The following is a 25,980-nucleotide window of genomic DNA, read 5'->3' on the forward strand; positions in this document are numbered from 1 at the left end:
TAAGGAAGCTATATGTCATTTTCAACACATTCTCAGACATGATATACATAGAGCATAGAATGTTCCAGCACATTACAGGGCCTTCGGCCATCAATGGTGTGCCAACCTTTTAATCTAATCTTAAAATGGATCTAACCCTTCTCTCCTTCATAGCCTTCCATTTTTCTATCATCCATGTGCTCATCTAGGAGTTTCTTAAATGCCCCTAATGTATCTGTCTCTATCACTACCCCATGCACCCACTGTGTAATAAATATGGGTTATGTTCTGATATATTCATATAAAGAGCACGCAGATAGAAACTTCTAAAGTCTAATGTTGTTCATATTCAAGATGAATGATCTTTTAAAAGAAAGATTGGCATTAAATTGCTAAATTACTGAACAAACATATTTTGAAAAGATTTTTATATTTGAAGGATGCAGCCAACGTACAATGTGCAAATAACACACCACTGTGAATATAAACAATCAGCCCACAAATGTTCTGGTGGCATTCCTTCATTGCTTCTGTAATTTGATATCTGAATCAGATTTGCTTCCTTGCAGTGCTGAGGTTTGTGCTTATCCAGTTGGCTTCCATCATATTTTCAAGTAAAATAGCGGGATAGAGGTTGCTTTCTGTATGAATGCTGCACAATAAGTCTGTGGATTGAAAATGACAAAGATAAGGACTTAAAAATTATGTGCCAAGTTCTTAAGGAATGTGTAGGGAAAAATAGTTGTCTAAAACCTGAGTTGTCAAACTCTGGAATCTAAACAAGGTGAGAACGAAAACAAAAAATCCCTCTTACATTTAGAGTAAGTTAATTAGTAGTAAAGAATAATATTTCGGTCTGGACATCTGATGGATTAACAAGAAATACTGAATCTTATTGAACTGGATTGTTTAACCTATCATTTGCTTGAGTATGGCTGGTGGCGCAGTGACATCAGCCCCAGACTCCAGAATGTAGATTCCCGGGTTCAAATCCAGTTGGGCCGTTCCCGAGTACGCTTTCTATCCGTGTCGGGTTGAGTTTTGAGCTGGCAACTCAACCTCGTAAAATAAAGAAAAAATACTGCGAAATGTCTGTGTGAGGAGTGGTGCATCACACAGTCTTTCGTTCCGCGCCTTGTAAGGCGTGAAAATGCCCAACGCTGGCCTCTCAGGTCTGAGTCGATGTCGTCGTCATCATCATCATGATTGAGATCTTCGGGTCACCACTTTGTGACATTTCAGCCCATCCCTTTCTATTTCTGAGTTTCCATGCCAGCCAGTGACCCAGGTAGTGCTGGACTTTTGAATGGTTGGGGGTGGGGTGGGACAGAAGGGGATCCTCTGACTCAGTGAAACTTGATGAGGAATTCTCATTCGCTTGGACTCTAGGGGCATGGGCTGTGGAATGGGGTGAATGGGATGCTTGTGATCTGTTAATGATGAATTCAATAGATCCAAAAAGACTCTCAATTTTTAAATCATTCAGCATTTAAAGAGGGAAACTATAATTGAAGGTTTTCTTAAAAATTTCACCCTTCCTTCCAATTATTCAGAGCCACCCTTGGCTGTGCACCTCAGCCTATTGGGATGTTTTACTGGCAGACATTAAGTCACAGAACACTCACCCCTCTCATCAGCTCCAAAATCATGCTGCCAAGAAACATCACCAAAGGTTTTCACATTCATCGCCTCTGAAATTACAGAGATTATAACAGAGGAATAACTTTGCCTTCAGCAAACAAGCTGACTGCCAGACTCCAAAGGGAATTTGGCAAAGATAGAACAGGGAGTAAGAATGATGTGCATTTGGCCGTAAGTACAGTGATTACCTGGCAATTAGTAGATTGGACGATTTGCCCCAATGTGGTGTCAGTTGCTTCACCCATAATTTTGTTTTTTTTTTCTCAGTGCCCAGTGAGCCACCAATTATTCTGTCTGTGATTCCATGTACGACTACCTCAGTCCATGTTCATTGGCAGGTAAGTCAGTGTTTCTGGTTTGTAATTAAATGCTCTGTGTGTTGAAGGTATTTGCTCAGTTAATGAAATACACAAAGACTTGGTTTTACATTTATCATAAGAACATTATTTCAATTACACTGCAGAAAAGACATAATCATCAAAATTACAGAACATTCAAAGGCTTGTTAAAGTTATCATGACATCTTAATTATGATATCTCAGTGTGCTTTATTTATAATATGGAATTTCTTTAAATGCTTTGAAGTCTGATGCCAGATAAACATGTATTATGCATTATGTGTATCTGATATTGCAGTGGATTACAGACATTACTGCTTTTATATACTTAGCAGAACAAACAACTGAAAATTGCTGGTGAAATATTGGCTGTGTAAAAAGGCATGTACACTATAGTAAATAGCTTTAGTCTTTTTAGTAGTGATTTATTCATTATAACATGATTGAAATTATCCTGGCAATAGAGCTCCTGTATGTCCTGTTACCATAGTTTAGTAATACTTAGGTAACATTGGTTGAATGGAAGGGGTGTCTAGAACTTCACTGATAAATCTTGAATCCTGCCTCTCTGATAGCAAGATTCACACAGATCTGTTTCTGCTAAAGAGCAACATGAAACAATGTTCAGACCTTCAGGATGCTAGTGAAAATGATTTCCTATTACTGCAAATTAATCATGAGCATTTTGTTGATTTCTTCTCTTCTGCTGAAATGGGGCTGTGCCAACTGATGTTATTCCTGCACGTCTGCGTGGGCTTCAAGGGTGAAAGAGCATATCTCAGACCTCAGCACATCACTAGACCTTCTGGCTCTGCCCTAAAGCAGTATTTGTCTGTTGTTGCAGTACTAGTCAGGTTTTTTTTGTGTGCAGCTTTTCTACCACTGCTGTCCTCCAACAAGCACTATTGTACTGAACAAGGCAAACATTTAGGACGACACTCATCGAGGGCATTTTCAGGGTCTTTGAGTCTCCTGTCCTAGAGGTAGACAGAACTAATTTTCTCAGTGCCCTTGGGGTTGAGCTTAAAGAGACAACCTAGAAGGGTATCAAAGGTTATGGGGGAAAAAGCTAGAGAATGGGTTTGAGAAGGAAACTAAATCAGCCATAATTGAATGGTGGAGCAGACTCGGTGGGCCAAATTGCCTAATTCTACTCCTATGTTTTATGATCTCTTTTCTTCCCCATTGTGAGTCTTGTAACATTCATTTTTGAGATGCTTCACATCACTCGGAAATTTTAACTGGATATTTCCTGGTTGCAGCCACCCTCCTGCCCCTGTTGGACCACAGGGGTATGTAAAAGGAGCTCCTGGCGGCCTGTGATCGGGCACCTACAGCATTATGTGTTCTTGGTGGCATGCTGCCCAAATGAGATCTCTGCTACTCTGAGATCTCTCCATCCTCGTCACCTCACACCTAGACTGAAGCAATCCCTTCCCTCATTAAAAACCCACAGTCAGCATATGGCCACCTGTTCTACTAATCTTCATTTTCACCCTGACCTGATTCACTTCACAAATGCCAGAGTTCGCTTCTCCCAATCCTAACCGAAAATTTCAGTTTGTAGCCAAGGTCCAGAATATTCTGAAAGGGCACTTCAGCATTTGCTGGCAGTTCCATTGTGAAGTCAGGAGGGGTGTTAAAAATAACGGTGTTTACAAGGATGACTCACTCAAGAAGTATCCATGCTAATTTCTGGACTGATATGAAATGAACCAGAAATGGTTGTTACAGCATTTCACACTAGGTTAAAATCAATTACATTACACAGAAAGAAAGATCAGTATTACTTGATTGAATTTCCAGGATCTATGTCGCTCAGTATGTACATAGGTACATCAGGCACACAGAGAGGCTTCCTTTCCAAGTTTGCACTATGCTCTATTAACGCTATTAATTGTGGATTGCATCTTGCAATTTTATGCAACAATATTAATCATAAAATGCTTTAAAAAACATACAGCACATGATTGAATTTCTAGGCCATTGCATTTTGCCCAATGAACCAAAAGCAAGCTCGCTATGGACCTGCAATTATACATAATACTCCAGATGCTTACTTCATTACACAGAGAAAACAAAGCATGAGGCTGAACTGAAACCTGCAAGCTGTTATACTGCCTTCTGGCTAACTTAACCAGGATATAAATTGCTCCTATTACCTGGATTTGCCCGTGAGAGCCATGTGAGGAAAAAAATGCTCAGGAAACCTGTTTGCTTTATCATGTGGCAACCATTTGCTTGGAGAGTTTTGTAAAAAGAATCAGCAGATTAGATTGAATAGTTTTGAATGTTTGGTTATTGCCAGTAGGAAGCTTTCCCATCTGTTCAGTTGAATGGAACTGTTATTTATTTTGCTCAATCAGTACCATATTTTTCTCATACAAGAAAAATCAGGAGCTTTCTTGAACCATACAGTACATCCATTTTAAGTTCTAGTTTGCAAAAACAGGAATCTGGTCCTTTACACAAAAAGCACCAGGAGAACTTATCGTGTCTGGAGCAAAATAGACATTTTTACTGTGCCCATGGTCTGTTTTTTATCAATTATACTATTGTTTTCACTGTTGTAACTATGTGGTTTTGTGCAGGTCTTGTAGCTTTAGTTTTTGGTCTTGTTTTGTCTGGTGGATTTGGAGCTCCTTTCCGGGGAATGCGCTAAGACGGTAGCGCGATATTAATAAGCAGCAGCCTCTCCGGACTCTGGATTGGGGATTGCCAAACGTTATGGGAATTTTCTGGTGTAGTCTGTTTTGTCATATGCTTTTGTGATATCATTCTGGAGGAATGTTGTCTCGTTTTTTAACTGCATTGCATTTGTGGTTTCTAAATGACAATAATCTGAATCTGAACATTTTGGGTTGAGACCTTTCATCTGGACCACCTGGCATCTACAGTCCTTTGGATCTCCATCTGGCCTTTCAAGCCTGTTTAACTATTCAATGAGATTAAGACTGATCTTTCATCTCAACTCTGACAATCCCTTGTCCCTTAACTCTTGTCTTAGTTACACTTAATTCTTAATCCCAATATCTTCCCGGTTGGGTAGAGATTCCAAAGATTTGGGATCTTGAGGTGCAATTCCATCGTCTCTGAAAGTGGCAACACCAGTAGACATGGTAGGATGTAAGGCATATGGCATATTTCCCTTCATTGATTAGGGTGTGAATACAAAGGTTGGGAAATGCTGTTGCACATGCATGAGTCTTTGAGTAGGTCAACTTTGGAGTATTGTGTGCAGTTCTGCTAACTGCATTTCAGAAGAATTTGGAAGCTTTGCAGAAGCTGCAGAAGAGATTTTGAATTAGAGAATATTAGCTCTTCAAAGAGGTTGGATAAGCTGGTATTGTTTTCTCTGGATAATCAGTGGCAGAGAAGCAACATGTTTATAAAATTATGAGAGGCGTAGAAAGGGGAGATAACGAGGCACTGTTTTCTAGAGTGAATAGGGCAACTGAAGGCGGTGTACACAACTCGATCCATCACAGGCAAAGCCTTCCCCACCATTAAATATATTTACATGGAAGCAGCATCCATCATCAAACACCCCTACCATCCCGGCCTTGCCCTTTTCCTGCTGCTACTGGTGGGCAGGAGATACAGAAAGCTTAGATCCCACAGTACCAGGTTCAGCAGAAGTTATTGCCCTACATCCATCAGGTTTCTGATAACTTCTGTAGTACTACTCTACGACCTACAGGCTTGCTTTACAACTCGTATTGTCATTATTTTATTTTATTTGCATTTTGTCATCATTTGCACATTGGTTGTTTGTCAAGCCTTGTTTTGTATAATTTTTCATAAATTCTATTTTTTTTATAAGTTCCTGCAAGAAAGTAAATCTCAGGGTAGTATTTAGTAATATACATGTTCTTTAATAATAAATTTACTTTGTTAGTGGAGAGAATTTTAAAGGAGATTTACAGTATATTATGCCACTGGCATTTAGGGCAGCAGTGAAGGCCCCCCATCTCTGTCTGTCCGTACCGTCAGACACAGACGTAGACATTTTCTTCATTGCTGTTTCCGTACAAATTTCTTCTGACCATTCAAGGTTGTTAGCCCTGAGCTGAACCCCTCAAACCTGGAGGACCGATGGACCACTCTTAGTCTGGCCTCTGTCCTTTGACCTGTTTGGCATGGGTGACTCTACCAAGAGCCAAAGCACAAGGCCCTGACTCCAGTCAACATAGCTCCCTGGGTCATTGAGGCACGCAAGTCTCCAAACGCTATGACAAGGTTGTGGTCCTCTTGGATTTACTTACATAAAGAGTGGTGGGTGCGTCGAGCGTAGTACCAGAGGAAGTGGCAGAAGCAGATAGGACGGCAATGTTTAAGAAGCATTTAGACAGGCAGGAAATGCAGGGATAGAAACCATGTGGATAGATATAATCCCAGGTGGGATTGGTTTAAACTAGCAACATGATCTGCGCAGACATTGTTCACTTTTGTGTAATCAGAAAGTTTGAATACATTGCACCCAGACTGCTTAGCTAAGTCATTTGGTTGTAACTTTTTTCACAATCGAGAATGTTGACAAGTAGTATGATCAAATGTTTTTACTGAGTCACGTTAGCCACAGTACATGCTGGGCAACGTGCCGTGCCACTGCGAACCAATCCCGCCAAGACGAAAAACGTGCGAGCTGAAAAGCCCACACATAAAGTGAGTGCCTCTCTCACGTAGGAGCCCCGATCGATTCACTGCACAATCAGATGCACGCACAGGAGCCACTTTCTCACGATGGTTCACTAGTTACAGAATGTACTTAAAATTCCTGTTTTTCCTGCTCTACTCTCTGCATGTGCTAATATATTATCCGTAATCTTTTGATACTTGATGTTGTAATCTCCTGCATAGTAGCTCATCAAATGTTGTGTGAAATCCGAAAACACAATAACTTGTGAATCCCTCTTAATGGCTTTGCAAGTTACACCCACAAAAAATAATAGGCCAACAGATGTTTCAAGCACAATTTCCCTTCTATAAATACATGTTGAATCTGCACCATTTTATCATGCTAACTTCAGTGTTTGGCTGGCATGTCCCTAATGATAAGTCCTATCAAGAAAGCTGTAAACTACAGCAAGTAATTACTGGCCTAGTCAGGGTGTTGAGAAAGTCGCAAATGAAATTTAATCAAGAATTCTCTTAGGAACTTTTGGGATTCATATTTGTTTCCCTGTCTTAATGTCGAGAGGAAAGATGAGATAAGTGAGTTGGAAATAGAGGGGGCTGAGGGAGATTTAATTAAGGTGTATAAAAATATCAGAGGTCTGGATAGAAAGAAGGGGATTGGAGGAACTGCTTCCCTTTGCAAAGATGTCTGTAACAAGGCACATAGACTGAAATTAATGATGAGAAGTATTATAGAGGATTTACGAAAATCTTCTTTCTCTGAGAAGGCAGTGAGGGCTGGAACTCAATGTCTAAAAGAGTTGTAATGGCAGAATCCTCATCTTTCTTAAATAATACTGGAATGTCCACTTGATATGTTGTAACTTACATGATCATGGAGCAAATGCAGAATGGATTATTCCAAATAATCATTATTCAGCCAGTGCAGATACAATGACTTCTTTCTGTGCTAATTATTTCTATGATTTTCTGTTACTGATGTCAATCAAATTACTGCTGTTCATTGTTTTATTTTCCTGAATAACAGGGTGGCATCTTAATTCATGGTGCTAATTCTAAAGTGTTGGAAATTCTGGAAATTCTAAACCATCTTCTATGTCCATTAACACCTAATTTAAATTCCTGTCTGGTATGGAAATTGCAAAGCATCTGGCTGTAAATTCCTACAAAGGATTTCAGGGACTGCTGAGAGGAGCATAACACCATAAGACCATGAGACATCGGAGCAAAATTAGAAAATTCAGCCCATCAAGACTGCTCCACCATTCCTTCTTGGCTGATCCCATTCAACCCCATACACCTGACTTCTCACCGTACCCTTTGATGCCCTGACTGATCAGGCAACTATCAGCTTCTGCCTTAAATACACGCATGGACTTGGCCTCCACTGCAGTCTGTGGCAGAGCATTCGACAGATTCTCTACTCTCTGGCTCAAAAAAATCCTCCTTACCTCTGTTCTAAAAGGCTGCCCCTCAATTTTGAGGCTGTGCCCTCTAGTTCTGGGGTTCATCAGGGTTTCACTTTCACTCATCAGAGATATTTATCCAGAGCAGAGCATACCAAGGCCTTCAACATAGTCAGTGGTCCCTCCCATCCATCCAACAATCTCTTTGACCCCCTACCATTAGGCAAGCGGTACTGTGGCATCAGGACAAGAGCTGTTAGCATGGTAAACAGCTTCTTTCCCCAGGCCGCCAGACTACTGAACTCCCTACCACCACCCAGGTCTCATCACACATGAAGCGCCTGTAGCATTATGCTGGTTACTTTTTAGCGTATGTCTTAAATGCACCTTGTCATTCGTTATTTTATTTGTGGTAATATGACTTTCTATGTGTTGTGTGCATGAGTTACATATACTGCGCTGTGCAGCTTGATCTCCGGAGCGAAGTTGTTTCATTTGGCGGTATACATGTTTACGGTGAATGGCAATAAAATGAACTTGAACTAAGATGTAGGACATCAAGATCAAAAAATGTTGCTTTCCAGTCTCAATAATTTCTTCAGTACAATTTAATTATTTATTTATTTGTTTAATGAGATACAGCACGGAATAGGTCCTTGCAGACTTTCAAGCCACACTGCCCAGCAAACCTTGATTTAATCCTAACCTAATCACATGACAACTTACAACGACCAATTAACCTACCAACCACAAAATCTTTGGACTGTGGGAGGAAACTGGAGCACTCGGAGAAAACTCACGCGGTCTGCGGGAGAACATAATAACTTCTTACAGGTAGTGGGTGGTATTGAACCCAGGTTGCCTGGTACCATACTGTGCCACCGCACGTACTGGTATTAAGTATTTTATTCCCCTAATTCTCACTAGAATCTTGGTTCCTCCATTTTTGTAATGTAAGAACACAATTGTCTGGAAACTTAAAACACATGGTGCTGGTATTTTCAGCTTTGCACAAATGAAAATCAGTTTGATGTGCAATAAATCACATATGTGAATATTTAGGGTCCGGAAGTGCCGATCTGGAATTTAGGCAAGGTAATTCTTACGGTGAGCCATCCCGGTGGCACAGATGCAATTCCCATATCAAGAATGATTTTGACTATGTCATTCCCAGTGCAAAGGACTATTTGCAACATTGCACGGATCGTATTTTCCTGAAGAGTGTTGTCATTGGTCAATTCTGAGTCAATATACATATTAAAACACAGCACTTTAATCCTTGACCCCTTAAATTCTTAACACAAACTCTGCAACATCTTCCAATCCCTGTACAACACTCAAAACACATATTTGATCTCCCTCACATACCTGGACAAACATATTTTCCTCTCCTCCCCCCCCCCCCCCCACCAGCACCACTGCTCTGACTGATCTCCCCATTGATGTCCATACTGTCTCATGTGCTGATCCTAACTACAGAACAGACTAGGCTCCCTGCATCCAAGCCGCTCCCAGAATACTGGCTCAGACTCCCAAGTACACCTCTTGTTCCCCACATTAAGTTGTATGTTTTATATGGATCCCTTGCTTGCTTTAGCATAGATCAGGCCAAACACTTCCTCTGTGTCCCAAATGCAAATATCAGAGCGTTCCCTACACTCCTGCAGCCCAGCACAGACATTGACCTGAGCTCTTATTTCTACCACCCAACCAAACAATTGCCAGATTGATCCATTCCCTTCTCCCTCATCCCATTCAGGAAACCAGAGCATTTCTAATGCCAGAGAGCCTCTGATACAAGGACCCCTAGGCCAATCTGTGGAACCTGGTTCTGGGAGAAGAGGTACAGGCAGCAGATTTCTGAATGTGATGCCTGGCTTTTTGAAGCCTCAGACATAACTGAATTATGGTGGAGTGAAGACCAAAATGGCTATTCCCCTGGCAAATCTGCCTAGGCGCAGTATACCTTTCAGGTTCTCTGGAATTTCTGGGCAATTGTATTTCCTGACTCCATCAAACGGCGTCTGTTTCTGTTTGCATGGGAAGATATTCATTTAAATAATCTGATCTTTTACAATCTGTTTTATATTTCTTTATAATTTACTCGTCAAATCTATTTTCTCTACCATTATTAATTTCTTGATTATTCTTTGCCAGGTTTTCAAAACCTTCCGATCTTCTAACATGCTACATCTTTACAAAGATGATGTTTTACTCTTGTAGCTTTGTTATTAACTTTCTCCTCATCATTCTCTGCTTCTAATAGACTAGCAGTTAATTATGTTGTTACTCCTTTTTTACATTATTGTAGAAGGTTTTACAATTTGCCTTTATATTCATTGCTAGTTTTCTCTCATCTTCCATTCAGCCTTTACTGGTTTCTAAAATTCTGTAATATTATTTCCTTTCAGTGTAAACTTGTTGCCCATGGATAGATCACCTTTCCAATTTCCCAACACAACAAAACCAACCCAAATCTCATCAGATATCTAGATACATCTTTCTAGGTGAATCACTGAATTCAGATCATGGCCATGAAGACTTCATTGCTCATTTATTATCCAGGACCACCATAGTTGCACTAACTCTAACCACCTTGTGATCTGCTATCTGAATGTGACTGAATTGGTCAATTGCAGTTTATAGGGCTAATGATGCTTCTGATTAATAACTTGATGGGAATTGAAGAGAACAAGGCAACAAGAAGACATTTTGAGGCCCAGATTATATTACTAGGTTATACAAAGATACAATGGGAATAACTTTTGTTTCCTTTAGCCACCAAAGGAAGAAAGTTTAAATGGCATACTGATGGGATTCCGCATCTACTACAGAGAACTTACGTATGACCATGTACCAGGATTCAATACGCAACCCATCGGGGAACCTTCTGCTCTGCAGGGAGAGTTAACATGTGAGTGACCGCATGGAGAGAGTGGCAGATATGTGGGCGGTGTTGACGTATTCAAAAATAATTCTTTTCGTTGCTTATATGCTGTTTCTACAAGGCCTTAAAGACTCATTGTTTTAGAGTTATCTGTATTAATGTTACTTCTCAGAGGTTACAAAAATATATATACTGTATTATTATATTGAAATATATAGCCTCAGTTATCACATCAGTTCTGAAATCTAGAACCTTTCTTCAATTGAGTATATTCTTCTGATGTGCTTGATCCAAAGCTTGTACACAGCAATACTTAAGTTTCTATGGCTTTGCTTTGAATGCATTATATTTCACATTCAGATATTTTGCAGTCAGAATTTGACTATGCATTTACAGCCACACTGCCACTTACATGGATTTTTAAAAAATTGTCTTCCTCATTTATGAATTGTTTTCCCTCACTTGTCTTGATTGATTCCGGTATTCTGGTTGTAGCTATGCATAACGTTAAATGTGATGCCAGTTTTTCAGTTATGTCACATCCGAAACGCTGTGGTTTAAAAAAATTTTTCATTCATTCATATTGTTTGGAGGTTGCTGGCAAGGGGAACCTTTCTGTCCCATTTCTTACTGCTCTTGAGAAAGTGAGATACCTTTTCAAAGCATTACAGTCCTTGTAGTGAAGCCATTCCCATGGTCTGGCTGGGTAAGGTACTCCATGGGATGGTAGTTTATTTTCAAGGTAGGATGTAGATGGAGACCTTATGGTGGTAGTTTCCCTTTTGTGCCCTTCCTGATGCTAGAAGTAGGGAGAATTGAGGAGGTGATATTGAAGAATACTTCAGTGGAATATTTGGCCAAACGTACAAATTTCAAGAAAGTAGCAAGGATAATTAAAAATTCCCTATGTGACAGAACACAAAGTGTAAAGGTTGATGGGAAATTCAACAATTGAATTCCATACAGGTCTGTGTATTTAAAGTTAGGGAGCAAAATAAGATGATTGACATTGATTTTGAAAAGTTGGTAGTCTTATTGATAATGAAGCTTAAAAATCTAGGTTATAGGAAGATATCAATACACTGGTTAAGTGGGCGTGAAAGTGACACATAAAGTTTAATACAGTATAAGGAACCCCAATACCAGGCAAGGGAATACGTGATAACCTGTGAAATAATGAGAAGTTGACACTTCTTGTTGCCTTGGCAAAGCAGCCAACCTAAAGGTCCCACTCATCTCAGACATTTGTTCTTTTTGCCCATCCCACAGGGCCAAATTTACAATAGCCTGAAAACACATATCACCAGGCTCAATGACAGGTTCCATCCCACTTTTATAAGACAATTCAGTAGTTCCATTGTGTGATAAGATGGCCTCTTAACCTCACTATCTACTTTATTGTGACCATAAGACGTAAGAGCAGAAATAGGCCATTCAGCCCGATAAGTGTGCTTCTCCTTTCCATCATGGCTGATTTAATACTGCTCTCGACCCCTTTCTCCAGAGCCTTTGACACCCTTGCTAATCAAGAGCCTATCAATCTCTGAATTAAATATACTTGGCCTCCGTATCAGTCTGTGGCAATGAATTCCACAAGTTCACTGCTCTTTGGCTAAGGAAATTCCTGCTTCTCTCTGTTCTAAAGGGGCATCCTCCTTTTCTGAGGCTGTGCCAATCTGGTCCTAGGATCCCCCGCTATAGGAAATGTTGCTCCTTGCTGCCGACCTGCACTGCACTTTCTCTGTACGGTAGCACTTTGGTTATATTACCTTGAAGTACTTCAATGCACTGTTGTTATGAACCGATCTGCACGGACAATATGCAAAACAAGTTTTTCACCTTGTTATATGTGACCATATTAAACCAATTTACCAAGCATAGACGAACAAAGGAACCTTGAAGTACAACAGGGCAAGTGGATAAGGTAGGACATAGCACATGCAACAATACAGCACAGAGAACTTCAGCCCACAAAGTTGTTCCAACTGAATTATATTAGCAATCAAATGCTCAATTAAAATAATCCTTTCTGCCTAAACAACCCTTCCATTCCCTGCACATTCCCGATCTAAGAGCCTCTTGAGGGTCTCTATCATATTAGTTTCCATCACCACCCAGGTAGCACTGTTAAGCAGATATACAGGATACTTGTCTATATTGGCTAAGGCATCGAGTACAATATTGGAGCAGTAAAACTGAAGCTGTTTAACACATTAGTTAGGCCTTAGCCAGAACACAGTGTACTGTTCTGCTGGCCACACTGCAGGATGGGTGCGGGCGCAGAGAAATTCATGAGGATGTTGATAGCAAATTATTGGATTGAGGAATGACAATGAAATCAGTGGCATTTTCTTTGGAGCAGAGGAGACTAAGGGGAGGTGTGACAGAAGAATGTTGGATTATGAAAGGGAGGCAGAAAGAAACCATTTCACTTAACAGAGAGGTCAGTAACTTGGAGGCATTGGTGATTATTAGAAGAATTAAAAAACAATGATTAGTGGTGGGAGTTTGCCTGAAAGGATGATGGAAATGAGTTATTGGAGAGTCATTATATACAGGGTGAGAATTCAAAACTAGAAAGTGGGAGTACCATGTTTTATATTGGCTGACATGGACATGTTAAGCCTAATGGCCTTCTTTAGTGCAAACCTCTCCCTGTTGCTGTGGGTCGCTGCAGTGTGTCTTTAAGATGTTGTGCACTGTAGCTGTACTATGCCAAAGATGACCAGATTGAATGTTAAAGATCTAAAGTAGTGGCTGGAATGGCAAGTTTTGTTTTAATTGTCTGACGGAGTGCTATTGTTGTTGGTTATTGCTATTACTATTGGTTTATTATTTTCAGATGTATCAAAATACAGTGAAAAGCTTGTCTTGCAGATTGTCTATGCAGATCAAATGATTACACAGTGCATTAACATAAAATGAATAAAAATGCAGAATAAAGGCTCTTGTATCTTTTGCCTGATAGGAGAGTGGAGAAGAAAGGGTGTCTGAGGTAGGTGAAGTCTTTGAGTATGCTGGCTGCTGTACTGAGGCAACAGGTATAGACAGTGCACAGAGCGGAAGTTGTTTTGTGTGATGTATTGAGCCGTGTCCACAACTGTAAGTAGTTTCTTGCAATCACGTGCAGTGCAGTTGTGTTCCAAACTCTGTGCATCTGGACAGAATGTCTTTTATGGTGCATCAATAAAAATTGATAGAAGTCTATTGGGATATGCCAAATTTCTTTATCCTCCTGAGGAAAGAAAGGCATTGCAGATGGCATCAATGTGTTTGTACCAGAACAGGCTGTTAGTGATGGTAACAGCTAGGAACTGAAGCTGTCAACCTCAGCACCATTGATGTAGACAGGAACGTGTGCACTGACCCCCCCCGCCTATCTGGTCAATGAGACAAACTGTTTTGTTTGGTTGATATCCCCTCTCTATCCCCTTCCTGTACTCTGACTCCTCATTATTTGAGATCCAGCCCACCGCAGTGATATCACATGGAAACTAGAGCAGACTGGGAGGGTTAGAGTGATGTTGTTAAGGGTCTTTTTATTGATGAGGCTGCTTTTGTTTTGTGGGAGTTGGCTCCTCTTTTAATCAGGTTGACCTGAAGAAAAGTCCTTTATAACTTCTCTGGACTAATCTCCTGTTAAAGTAGCATTCAGGCTTCATTGAATATTTAAAGAAGGATTTTGCTTATTTCTGCTGAAGGTTCTTCTGACTTCCTCAGAGCAGATTAGAAAGGAAGAATGGGACCTTGTTACATAATTCCCACTAACAGTTTTAAATTATTTGAAGAATAATAAATATTTACATTGAAATATAGAGGAAAGATGCACCATCATGGATTCTCATATAAGTGCCTAGATTACTCAGAGTAGCTAACTCTCATACTTTAGTTTATTGATACTGCATTTGTGAAGCCCAGAAAAATATCTGTATTAAAACCTAAAATGTCACTGAGGTAGTGCTTACAAAATCTGAATGGTGTTCCATCAGTATGTTGGCCTATTTATTTAATCCTTACTCTACCTAAATGACTTTCCATTTGCACTATTAACTGAAGCAATTTATTGATATGGTTGACCTAAATAGCTCGCCTTGAGTTTGTCCATTTCTAGGATGATATCAGTTGGTGTCATTCTCATTTAAAAACTGGCATTCAGAAAATAGGAGTTTCAATTTAACAGTTGCTGATAAACAAGACATTCAAGCAGCCCTTCTTCATACACTGGATGCAAGTGGGCTCAGAGAAAATAACAGGTGCTTCTGAATTGTTGCATGTACAGTAGTTGTTTGGCTCTCCCTTATAAGAAGTGCTTTAGACTGTCATGGAAATGATATTGCTGATTCGCTGGGACAGCGCAACAAATAAGACAGCACGGTTATGATGAGGAACCAGGAAAATTGGAGGGGCTACAAATTCAGAGGTGTGATGCTGCATTTTACAAATACCTTGTCCCTGAAAGTCATTCTTTTCCTAGAATGGAGTGAAATCCAGTTATCACCAATTCCAGATGGAAGTCTGCCACTCTGAAGATTTGACCTAACCCTTTATCAGCTAATTAATGTCCAACCTGCCATTATTGTGTACAGTAGGGTCCAGAATTTCCAGTCAGCCTGAAACACATAAAAAAACAAATCCCTGTTCCACTTTCCCCTTCTCCTCTCCTCCAGAGCTGTCTGCAGTCCTGTACACTACAGCACCATAGCTAGGTGCACAACACACAAAGCACAACAAACAGTTATGCCCACGGCCCAAAGTTTAGTGCAGTTTGAAGCAGTGGGCATATTAGCAAAACTACCTTTGGCATATCACACAACAGCCATTAAGAAAGACTTTTGGGGCACGTGTTAATTTCTAGGTTGAGGTTTTCCAATAGAACAATGTAGATTAAGAGGGAAACACAAAATGCTGAAGGAACTCAGCAGGCCAGACAGCATCCCTGGAAAAGAGTCAACTGTGGGCGTTCTGGGCAGGGTCCTTTGATTTTAAATTCCTGAGATTAAATGAAATGTAATCAGGTTACAGAGATGTAGCAGGAAAGAGCAGTGTGTTTATACATAAAGATAAAAAATGTGCTTAGTTACAAGCTCTAGCCAACACCAGCAAGTAACCTTCACTGGGTCTGAAGGCAACTTATTTTCATTTGAAAATCTAACCAAGCTTTACATGCATCAACCTGAAAAACAAATTCCAGTTAACATGTTAATTTAGTTTGCGATGTTTCTCACCTTTGTCATTATAAACATAAAGCTGATGTTTCTCCCACAACAGCAGTTTTGTTCTAAATTGGAAATTGAATGTATAAATTAGGTACTTAAAAGAAATCACCATCACTTTTTTTTCTGTATTATTAATTGATCCTTAACCTTCTCTTGTTAGAGTTTGCAAATACTAATATTCTAAACCACAACTCACTTGCTTTGCTTTACTTACCTTATGTAGCTGAGAGCAGCTTCAAGACAATCAACAGCTCCACGGTAACCGAATTCGAGCTAACACGTAAGTGTAGACACACTCATCTTTTGTTTTTTATGTTGTTATGATTAATGTTAATGTAACTTAACTTTTACATGTATTCAAAGATACTTGGATTGAAGTACTGGTTTGGAAATTATGTATATGTACTCTTTAAAAGCAATCGGTTTCTAATACGTGGAAGGAGAATTTTGTACAGATGGGTTTTAATAGATTCCTGTCATTCCAGCAGATATTTTTACCAGGTTTGTGTAACACTGATTTCTTCTGTTTCCTCACTCTCACCTGGTTTTTCTGTCTCTCTGCACACATATCACTTTATTTCTCCCTTTTTCTGTTACTAGCAATTAATTTAATTCCCCCTCATTACTTTTTAAAAGGCAAAATTTTTGGGTAATAAACCTTGGTGCCCAGCTGTGCTATTTATATGTTCCATCTTTCCACTCCCTGTTCTTTGTTTGTATTTTGTGAGCCATCAGACCTTTACAAATGTACAGAGAGCCAACCTCCTGATACCAGTATAGCGAATCGGTTCTGCACAAAGAAATGATGAAACTTGTGAAAGGATAAATTAATGAATGTGAATGTTAATTTATTGAAACATGATAAGTTTTGTATTTAAATCATTTGACCTGTTAGGTAAACTTTATTGAATTATAAAATCATTATGGTGCAGAACTAAGCCAGTTGACCTCTCAAGTGCTCCTAGTCACGGTCTCATGGTTTCAGTGAACCAGGTTCAATTATATCCTCCGCTGATACCTGTGTGGATTCTGTATGGTCTTCCTGTGAATCTATTAGTTTCCCTCAGGCACCCTAGTTTCGTCTCATGCACCAAAGATGTACTGGTTGTTAGGTTATTTGGCTACTGAACATTGCGCCAGTGCTAGTGGGTGGTAAGGGAGTTAAGCTGTTAATTGGTTTGTGTTGGTAGATTACAAGTAAGGAAGCTGGGGAATGGGTTTAGTGGAGTGAGTTCCCCTGCATTCATCATATTATTCAGTCGAGTTCTTGGGCACAGCTGAATATATGTTTCAGTTTTCTTAATTGATTCTCTGGCCTGCTTTGAGGGATTGATGCCACCAGTGCATGTCATTGCCAGCGGTCCTGTGCTGTAATTGAGGGCATGGGGATGAAATGGGAAGGGGTATTGCAGCTGAATAATTTACTGGGGAAGCACTTACAGATCCTTTTCTGTGATGGTCAGATGGAGAGAGGAAAGTGATATTTGAGAGCCTTGGGGTGCAGTGGGCCAGTGAAGGAACAGAAGTAAGAGGAATTTGCATTGATGGTCAGAGGGAAGGATGCTGGAACCGTACGTTCTAGTGTGGGGAGTGTGTGGGGGGGGGGGGGTGAATCGTGCTTAATGTTGAGCTGAGCTTGAAGTATGTGTTGGTGGCAAGAGGTTCTTGGGGATGGAGGGATTCACTGAGGGTAGGGGATGGGATATCAAGGGTTTGGATCTGGGCCTTGGGTGATCACACGATTAGGGAGGGCAGAGAGAGATTAGGAGTAAGAATGGGATGGGGGTTTCAGAACAGTTAGTAGGGGATGAAAATCATATATGACTGTGTAAATAAGAGCCCTAGCTAATCAGAATGACAGATTAGCACAGCACTGGAAACCAATTTGACCCTGAAGTTCCCAGTGATAATCTACCCAGGGCATCAGTGTTCAATTTCTCCTGCAATGGTTTAAAAGGAACCTTGCAAAAGGAATTTTGTCATCCCGTGTGCCCTCACACAAACAACAAGTTGGAGGCACATTGATGCTCACAGCTAAATTTCCCAGCTATGTTTCCGGAGAATCACTAAATGACCTGGAAATGGTCTTTCCTGTTTCACTCTAAATAAAAATAAATTTTCAGTTCTTAATGCTAAAAGAAACAGTATTATGTGGTTGGATTTCTAAGCAGTTTCATTTTATTGTGAAACACTATCACTGCAATTCTCATCAGAAATATTGCAAACTAGAGCATTATTCACCTTGATTTGGTGAGTTACTTTTCAGTGGCTTCTCTTCACTGTCCCAAACTTGTGTGTGTCCGCCAAGAATCTACAGGCAGCACACACGTAGAATCAGAATCTGGTTTAATATCACTGGCATATGTTGTAAAAACAGGTCAGCGGCAAATGCAATCTCAATGGCTCTCCACGCAGCTTTAGACCGCCTGGACAACACAAACACCTACATCAGGATGCTGTTCATCAACTATAGCTCAGCATTTAATACCATCATTTCCACAATCCTGATTGAGAAGTTGCAGAACCTGGGCTTCTGTGCCTCCCTCTGCAATTAGATACTCGACTTCTTAACCAGAAGACCACAATCTGTGCGGATTGGTGATAACATCTCCTCCTCGCTGACGATCAACCCTGGTGCACCTCAGGGGTGTGTGCTTAGCCCACAGCTCTACTCTCTATATGCACATGTCTGTGTGGCTAGACATAGCTCACATACCATCCATAAATGTGCTGACAATATAACCATTGGTAGTAGAATCTCAGATGGTGACGAGAGGGCATACAGGAGCAAGATATGCCAACTAGTGGAGTGGTGTCGCAGCAACAACCTGGCACTCAACTTCAGCAAGACGAAAGAGCTGATTGTGGACTTCAGGAAGGGAAGGACGAAGGAACACATACAGATCCTCACAGAGGGATCAGAAGTGGAGAGAGTGAGCAGCTCCAGTTCCTGGGTGTCAAGATCTCTGAGGATCTAATCTGGTCCCAACATATCAATGGAGTTATAAAGAAGGCAAGACAGCGGCTGTACTTCATTATGAGTTTGAAGAGATTTGGTATGTCAACAAATACACTCAAAAACTTCTATAGATGTACCATGGAGAGCATTCTGACGGGCTGCATCACTGTCTGGTATGGGGGGGGGATGGGGGGGGGGGGAGGGGGGTACAGCACAGGACCAAAAAAAGCTGCAGGGGGTTGTAAATTTAGTCAGCTCCATCTTGGGTACTAGCCTACAAAATACTCAGGACATCTTCAGGGAGCAGTGTCTCAGAAAGGCAGTGTCCATTATTAAGGACCTTCAGCACCCAGAGCATGCTCTTTTCTCACTGTTACCATCAGGTGGGAGGTACAGAAGCCTGAAGGCACACACTCAGCGATTCAGGAACAGCTTCTTCCCCTCTGCCATCCGATTCCCAAATGGACATTGAACCCTTGGACACTACCTCACTTTTTTAATATATATTTCTCTTTTTTGCACAATTTTTAATCTATTCAATATACTTATGCTATCATTGGTTTACTTATTTATTTATTATTTTTCTCTTCTATATTATGTATTGCATTGATCTGCTGCTGCTAAGTTAATAAATTTCATGACACATGCTGGTGATAATAAACCTGATTCTGATTCTGAAATTTGTTGTTTTGCAACAGCAGCACATTGCAATAGGTAATATAAAAAAACTATAACTTACAGTAGGAAATATATTAATTAAAGAAGGTGCAAAAAGAAAGCAAAAATTGAAAAGAAATAGGGAGTATACATGGGTTCATTCTCCATTCAAAAATCTGATGGCAGAGGGGAAGAAGTTGTTCCTGAAATACTGAGTGTGTTCCTTCAGGCTCCTATACCTCCTCCTTGATGGTAGGAAGGGCACAAGGACATGTCCTGGGTGATAGGGGTCCTTAGTGATGGATGCTGTTTTTTTTAAGGCATCTGTTTTTGAACACGTCCTCGATGCTGAGGAGGCAAGTGCTGTGATGGAGCTGGCTGGGTCCTATCCTGCACAGTGGCCTCTCCATACCAGACAGCGATGCAACCAGTTAGAATGCTCTCCCCAGGGTATATGTGGAAATTTATGGGATTCTTTGGTAAAATGCCAAACCTCCTCAGACTCCAAATGAAAAATAGCTCCTACTGTGCCTTCTTTGTAATTGCATCAATATATTGGGCCCAGAATAGATCTTCAGAGATGTTGACACTGAGGAACTGGAAACTGCTCACCCTTTCCTTCTGATCCCTTGATGAGGATTGGTGTGTGTTCCCTTGACTTCCCCTTCCTGAAGTCTACAATCAATTCCTTGAGTGCAAGCTTGTTGTTGAGATGCCATTCATCCAGCTGATCTACCTCATTCCCCTTCAGCAACATCATTAGAAAGTATTGTTAGTTTCCTTGTGTGTGTGTGTGATGATGACCCACAGCATACATTCATTGTTCTCTTTTTCATCCCTCAGCTGACTCCAAATTGTCAGTCTGCTTGTCCTGCGTCCACCTTTGAGTGAGCACGATTAAGAATCCAGACCAGTAACTTGGTGCCTATGACAAACTCCATTCACAGTCTCATGTTCCATTCCCTAGCCGTTGACTCTGTATCCACTCTGCCTAGTCTTTAAATATTCATTCAGTAGGTTTTAATGAGATTACAACCCTCCCCCTTCTAAACTCCAGTGAGTAGAGGCCCAGAGCCATCAAACACTCTCATATGTTAACCCTTCGATTCCTGGAATGATTCTCATGAACCTTCCCCAGTGCCAGCAAATGTTTTCTTAGGCACTCAACATGCCAGGTGGATGCTAACCAATGCCTTATACATCCTTGTTTTTATATTCAGTCCTCTCAAAATGAATGCTAAAATTGCATTTACCTTTGTTACCTGCAAGCTAATTTTCAGGGACTCCCAACAAAGTCTGTTTGCACCGCTGATTTTTGAATTCTCTCCCCATTCAGAAAATAGCCTACAAGTTTATTCCTTCTACCAAAGTGTGTGACCATATGCTTCCCTACACTATATTCCATCTATTATTTCGTTGCCTATTCTCCCAATTTGTGTATGTCCTTTTGCAGACTCTCTGCTTCCTCAACACTACCTGCCCCTCCACAAATCATCTGCAAACTTGGCCACAAAGCCATCAATTCCATCATCCAAATCATGAACATATAACGTGAAAAGAAGCGGTCCTAACACTGACCCCCGCAGAACACCACTAGTCACTGACAGCCAACCAGAACAGGCCCCCTTTACTCCCACTCTTTGCCTTCTGCCAGTCAGTCAATATTCTGTCCATGCCTGCATCTTTCCAGTAATACCATGAGCTCTTTTCTTGTTAAACGGCCTCATATGTGACACCTTGTTAAAGGTCTTCTAAAAATTCAAGTAAACAAAATCCATTGACTCTTCTGTCTCTGTCCTGCCTACTATTTCCTCAAAGAATTCAACAGATCTGTGCAGACAAGATTTCCCTTAAGGAAAACTTGCTGACTTTGACCTATTTTATCATATGACTCCAAGTACCCCAAAACCTCATCCTTAATAATGGACTCCCAAGATTCTCCCAATCACTGAAGTCAAGCTAACTGGCCTATAATTTCCCTTCTTCTGCTTCCCTCCCTTCTTAAAGATTGGAGTGAAATTTGCAATTTTGCACTTGGGCCTATGTTGGCTCTCAGTTCAGCAGACCTTCAGTTTTAATGTTCTTATACTTGTTTCCAAATCCCTCAGTGGCCTGGCCTTTCTTAAGCCAGTAACCTCCACCCTGTATTTTGGGGGGAAAATATCTGATTATTTTCCCCCATCGTCCCTGATTTCAATTGATTTGCCACTGGCAGCTGTGCTTTCTATTTGCAAATGCTCTGTGTGAGGTTATCCACTTTGGTTGCAAGAACAGGAAAACCGATTATTATCTGAACGGTGGCCGATTAGGAAAAGGGGAGATGCAACGAGACCTGGGTGTCATTGTACACCAGTCATTGAAGGTGGGCATGCAGGTACAGCAGGTGATGAAAAAGGCAAATGGTATGTTGGCATTCATAGCAAAAGGATTTGTGTACAGGAGCAGGGAGGTCCTACTGCAGTTGTACAAGGCCTTGGTGAGACCGCACCTAGAATATTGTGTGCAGTTTTGGTTCCCTAATCTGAGGAAAGACATTATTACCATAGAGGGAGTACAGAGAACGTTCACCAGATTGATTCCTGGGATGGCAGGACTTTCATATGAAGAAAGACTGGATCGACTAGGCTTATACTCACTGGAATTTAGAAGATTGAGGGGGGATCTTATTGAAACGTATAAAATTCTAAAGGGATTGGACAGGCTAGATGCAGGAAGATTGTTTCCAATGTTGGGGAAGTCCAGAACGAGGGGTCACAGTTTAAGGATAATGGGGAAGCCTTTTAGGACTGAGATGAGGAAAAACTTCTTCACACAGAGAGTGGTGAATCTGTGGAATTCTCTGCCACAGGAAACAGTTGAGGCCGGTTCATTGGCTATATTTAAGAGGAAGTTAGATATGGCCCTTGTGGCTAAAGGGATCAGGGGGTATGGAGAGAAAGCAGGTACAGGGTTCTGAGTTGGATGATCAGCCATGATCATACTGAATGGCAGTGCAGGCTCGAAGGGCCGAATGGCCTGCTCCTGCACCTATTTTCTATGTTTCTAAGTACACTAATTCATTAAAGGAAACTCAGAGGATAGAGTAGATTTGGTAAGGATTGAGACTTAGTTATGTTAATATCCTGACATGGAAAAAACTACAAAACGGTACTCTAATCTGTCACCATCTGACAATTATCCAACAAAGCCAACTGTCATCCAAAAAAGCATAAATATTACTTATTGTTTACTTGGAGGATTCTTCTCACTTCCCTCTTTCTTTGTACCTTCGGAAGTTCTGTTCTGTACTGACAATATTTAATTTATGCACTACTTTGTTTATTTATGCATAATTCATCTGCAGATTTTATCCTTACTTTGCTGAGTTATTGTGTGTTATGTGTATGACTGTGCTTTACACCCTGGTTTGAAGAAACATCTCGTTTGACAGTATACATATATATAGTTAAATGACAATAAGCTTGAATATGGTAATTGTAAATTTTTGTATTGACTATGGTAATTGTAAATTTTTGTATTGACTATGGTAATTGTAAATTTTTGCAAAATTGTAAGTTTTGCATCTTTAAAATATATTGGGATTTTTCATATCTATTCACAGAACTGAAGAAATACACAAGATATGAAATCTTAATGAAAGCATTTAATGTGGCGGGTGAGAGTCCTGCCAGCAGTCCTAAAGAGGTCTATGTGGGAGAAGCAGGTAAGCAGGTAGAGGGAAAGAGTTGTGTTTTACTTCCTATCATCTTAATGCATGCTCAACTAATCTCTACTTTGGACACCACTAAACCTCTGTATGCTTCTTCTGTTAGTTCCTACAAGAGGTCCTCAAGATGTAAGTGTAAGACCCCTCACAGCAACCCAACTGGAAGTTACATGGCATCCACCTCCAGTCGAGGCACAGAATGGGAAAATACAGGGTTACAAGGTAATCATAAATTTAATGAGCTTACTTACTGCCTGTTATGCTGCTGGCATTTAGAGCAGCAGTGAAGGTTATTAGTACAAAGTATATGACCAGTATTGAGCATGTATTTGGAAAACTCAATAAGACTCCAGCCAACATAACTCTCCTGCTCGCTGAGGCACGCAAGACTTCAAACCCTGTTGCAAGGTTGTGGTCCTCTTGGAGGTTTAATGACTTGGTAAAAACATATTTGTTGTGTAAGTGACAACAGTTTCCATCAAGAGTCGAATTCGACTCGGACGTTGGGCCTTCATCTACCCCAGTGGACTCACAGAGATTCGCAAACCCAGGGCTCAGATTCACGAATCGAGGAAAGGGTGGGAGGGTGGGTGGGGGGTTATTAGATCTCATTCATCCTGAAGCAGGTCAGACAAAATATTGAGCTCTGGGTTCTGTAGCAATCCTTGAGAGAGAAAAAAAACACTTTTATTTGAATTATATAACAGATCGATCAGTCAATAATTACAATTCAGCCCTGAAATGGACAGGATGAAATTATTTATGGACTGTACAAGGGCACAATTAAAAGAAACAATCTGATGTGTGTTTGAAAGGAATCTTTATTTACCAAGATGTCTAGGAGAAGGTAAATCCCAAACAAAAGAAACAATTTACCTAAATTACACTCCTCCCCCGCAGGATAGGTTGCATCTGCCCTTTTTTAAAGAAACATTTAAGTTTGGAGATGTGACTACAACAACGATTGACCTAATGTTTTGTGCCTCCTGAAATCAGTATTTAGGCAGCTCAGTCCAAGAGAGAATCAGAGAAGTTGAAGTTCCTGACCAACAGGATGACAAGAATTACTGTAAGGGATCGTCTTGAGGCTTAATGCCGTGATCAGCTCAAACAGATAACGCAGCAAAGTGAATTCCTGACTGAACTGTCAGAGAGAGAGAGACATAACAAATATTCTGGTCCTATTCTATAGTACTTAATACAACTTACATTATAATTATTCCTCCTGAATAAATCGTTAAACCATTTATTATTCCTCAACGCTTTTAGACACTTAATGGTCAGACCCGAGATATATTTACATGCAGCAAGATCTAAACCACATTCAAATATCCACCAATAAGTGACAAGTTATATTTCTGTCATATAAACATCAGAAAATGATCATCTTCAACAAGGAAGTATCTAATCATTCATCCTTGATGTTCAATGACATTTTAACCATTGAATCCCTAATCATCTAGCTATTGGATAAGTCACCATTAACCAGAAATTCAAATGTGCGAGACATAAAAATGCTGTGTATGTAAATGGAAGTCAAAGGCTGTGTGTCCTATGGTTAGCAGCTTGCTTCCTGATGCTGTGAAATATTTCTTCCATCTACAAGCCAAAGGTCATATGTGTGATGAAACTCATGACATTTGCCTGGATGAGCGCAGTTCCAAAAATACTCAAGATGATCAAATACATGTAAAAAAAAATTGTGTATAATTTGTGTTTAATTTATACTTTAATTGTGAATGCTACTTACATGATGGTACATGCCTGTGATGCCTATGATAAGTTTTCATTGTACCTGTGTATACATGTGCTTGTGCATATCACAAAAACCTTGACCTTGCCTTTGAATGCCATCCAGAAATAGAGCAGTCCATTTGATAGACAGTCTACCTATCACCAGCATACCGTGGCTGCAGAATGAACTATCTAGAAAATACAGATATTCTGACAGAATCCTTCAAACTCTACCAACAAGAAGTATGAGGGCAGCAGACATGTGGAAACACTATAGTTCTCCTCCAAGTCACACACAACATCTTAAACTAGAAATACATTGGCATCTTCACTGGGCAGGATGTGTAGAACCTTGAACTTCCTTACTGTGGATGTAAAACCAAAAAGATTGAAGTACTTCAAGAATGTGACCTTGCAATAACAACCTCCATCCCATAAGCTAATAATGAAACAAAACTGGTATTTGCAAAGCTGCGGTACAATGAAGAATCTGGAAAAAAAAAATCACCCAACTCTGAGGGGAAAGTAAAAGAATTTTGTTAACTTAGTTGCAGTCCTTCCAATTCCTGTGATCATGACATACTCTTGGGTTGGTACTTTTCTTCTCCTTGTGCCTGTTATGCTGTTGGTGTTAAGGGCAGCAGCGAAGGTGCTCCATCTTTGTCGGTGTTCATCGCGTCAGTAGCTTCCTCTTGGCTTTCATTACTGTCCATCATACAAGTCCCGGGTGGAGAAATTCTCTCGCGCTCAGATATGCACGGATTCTTCATTGCTGTTTCCATATGCAACATATGGTACAATAAAAAATTGTGAACATTG

General features: G+C 40.4%; 1 protein-coding gene across 2 annotated transcripts in view; it reads left to right on the forward strand.

Moving 5' to 3' along the window:
* sdk1a (sidekick cell adhesion molecule 1a) overlaps nt 1-25,980 on the forward strand; it is a 769,571-nt gene that overhangs the window by 689,831 nt on the left and 53,760 nt on the right. For both annotated transcript variants that reach the window (XM_073060649.1, XM_073060650.1), the window contains exons 32-36: nt 1,888-1,958; nt 10,781-10,916; nt 16,329-16,385; nt 23,323-23,424; nt 23,534-23,649. In XM_073060649.1, coding sequence (XP_072916750.1) covers nt 1,888-1,958; nt 10,781-10,916; nt 16,329-16,385; nt 23,323-23,424; nt 23,534-23,649 — 482 coding nt within the window. The remainder of the gene's footprint in view (nt 1-1,887; nt 1,959-10,780; nt 10,917-16,328; nt 16,386-23,322; nt 23,425-23,533; nt 23,650-25,980) is intronic.

Source organism: Hemitrygon akajei, chromosome 11 (assembly GCF_048418815.1).
Source record: "Hemitrygon akajei chromosome 11, sHemAka1.3, whole genome shotgun sequence".
In the NCBI taxonomy this organism is placed as follows: Eukaryota; Metazoa; Chordata; class Chondrichthyes; order Myliobatiformes; family Dasyatidae; genus Hemitrygon; species Hemitrygon akajei.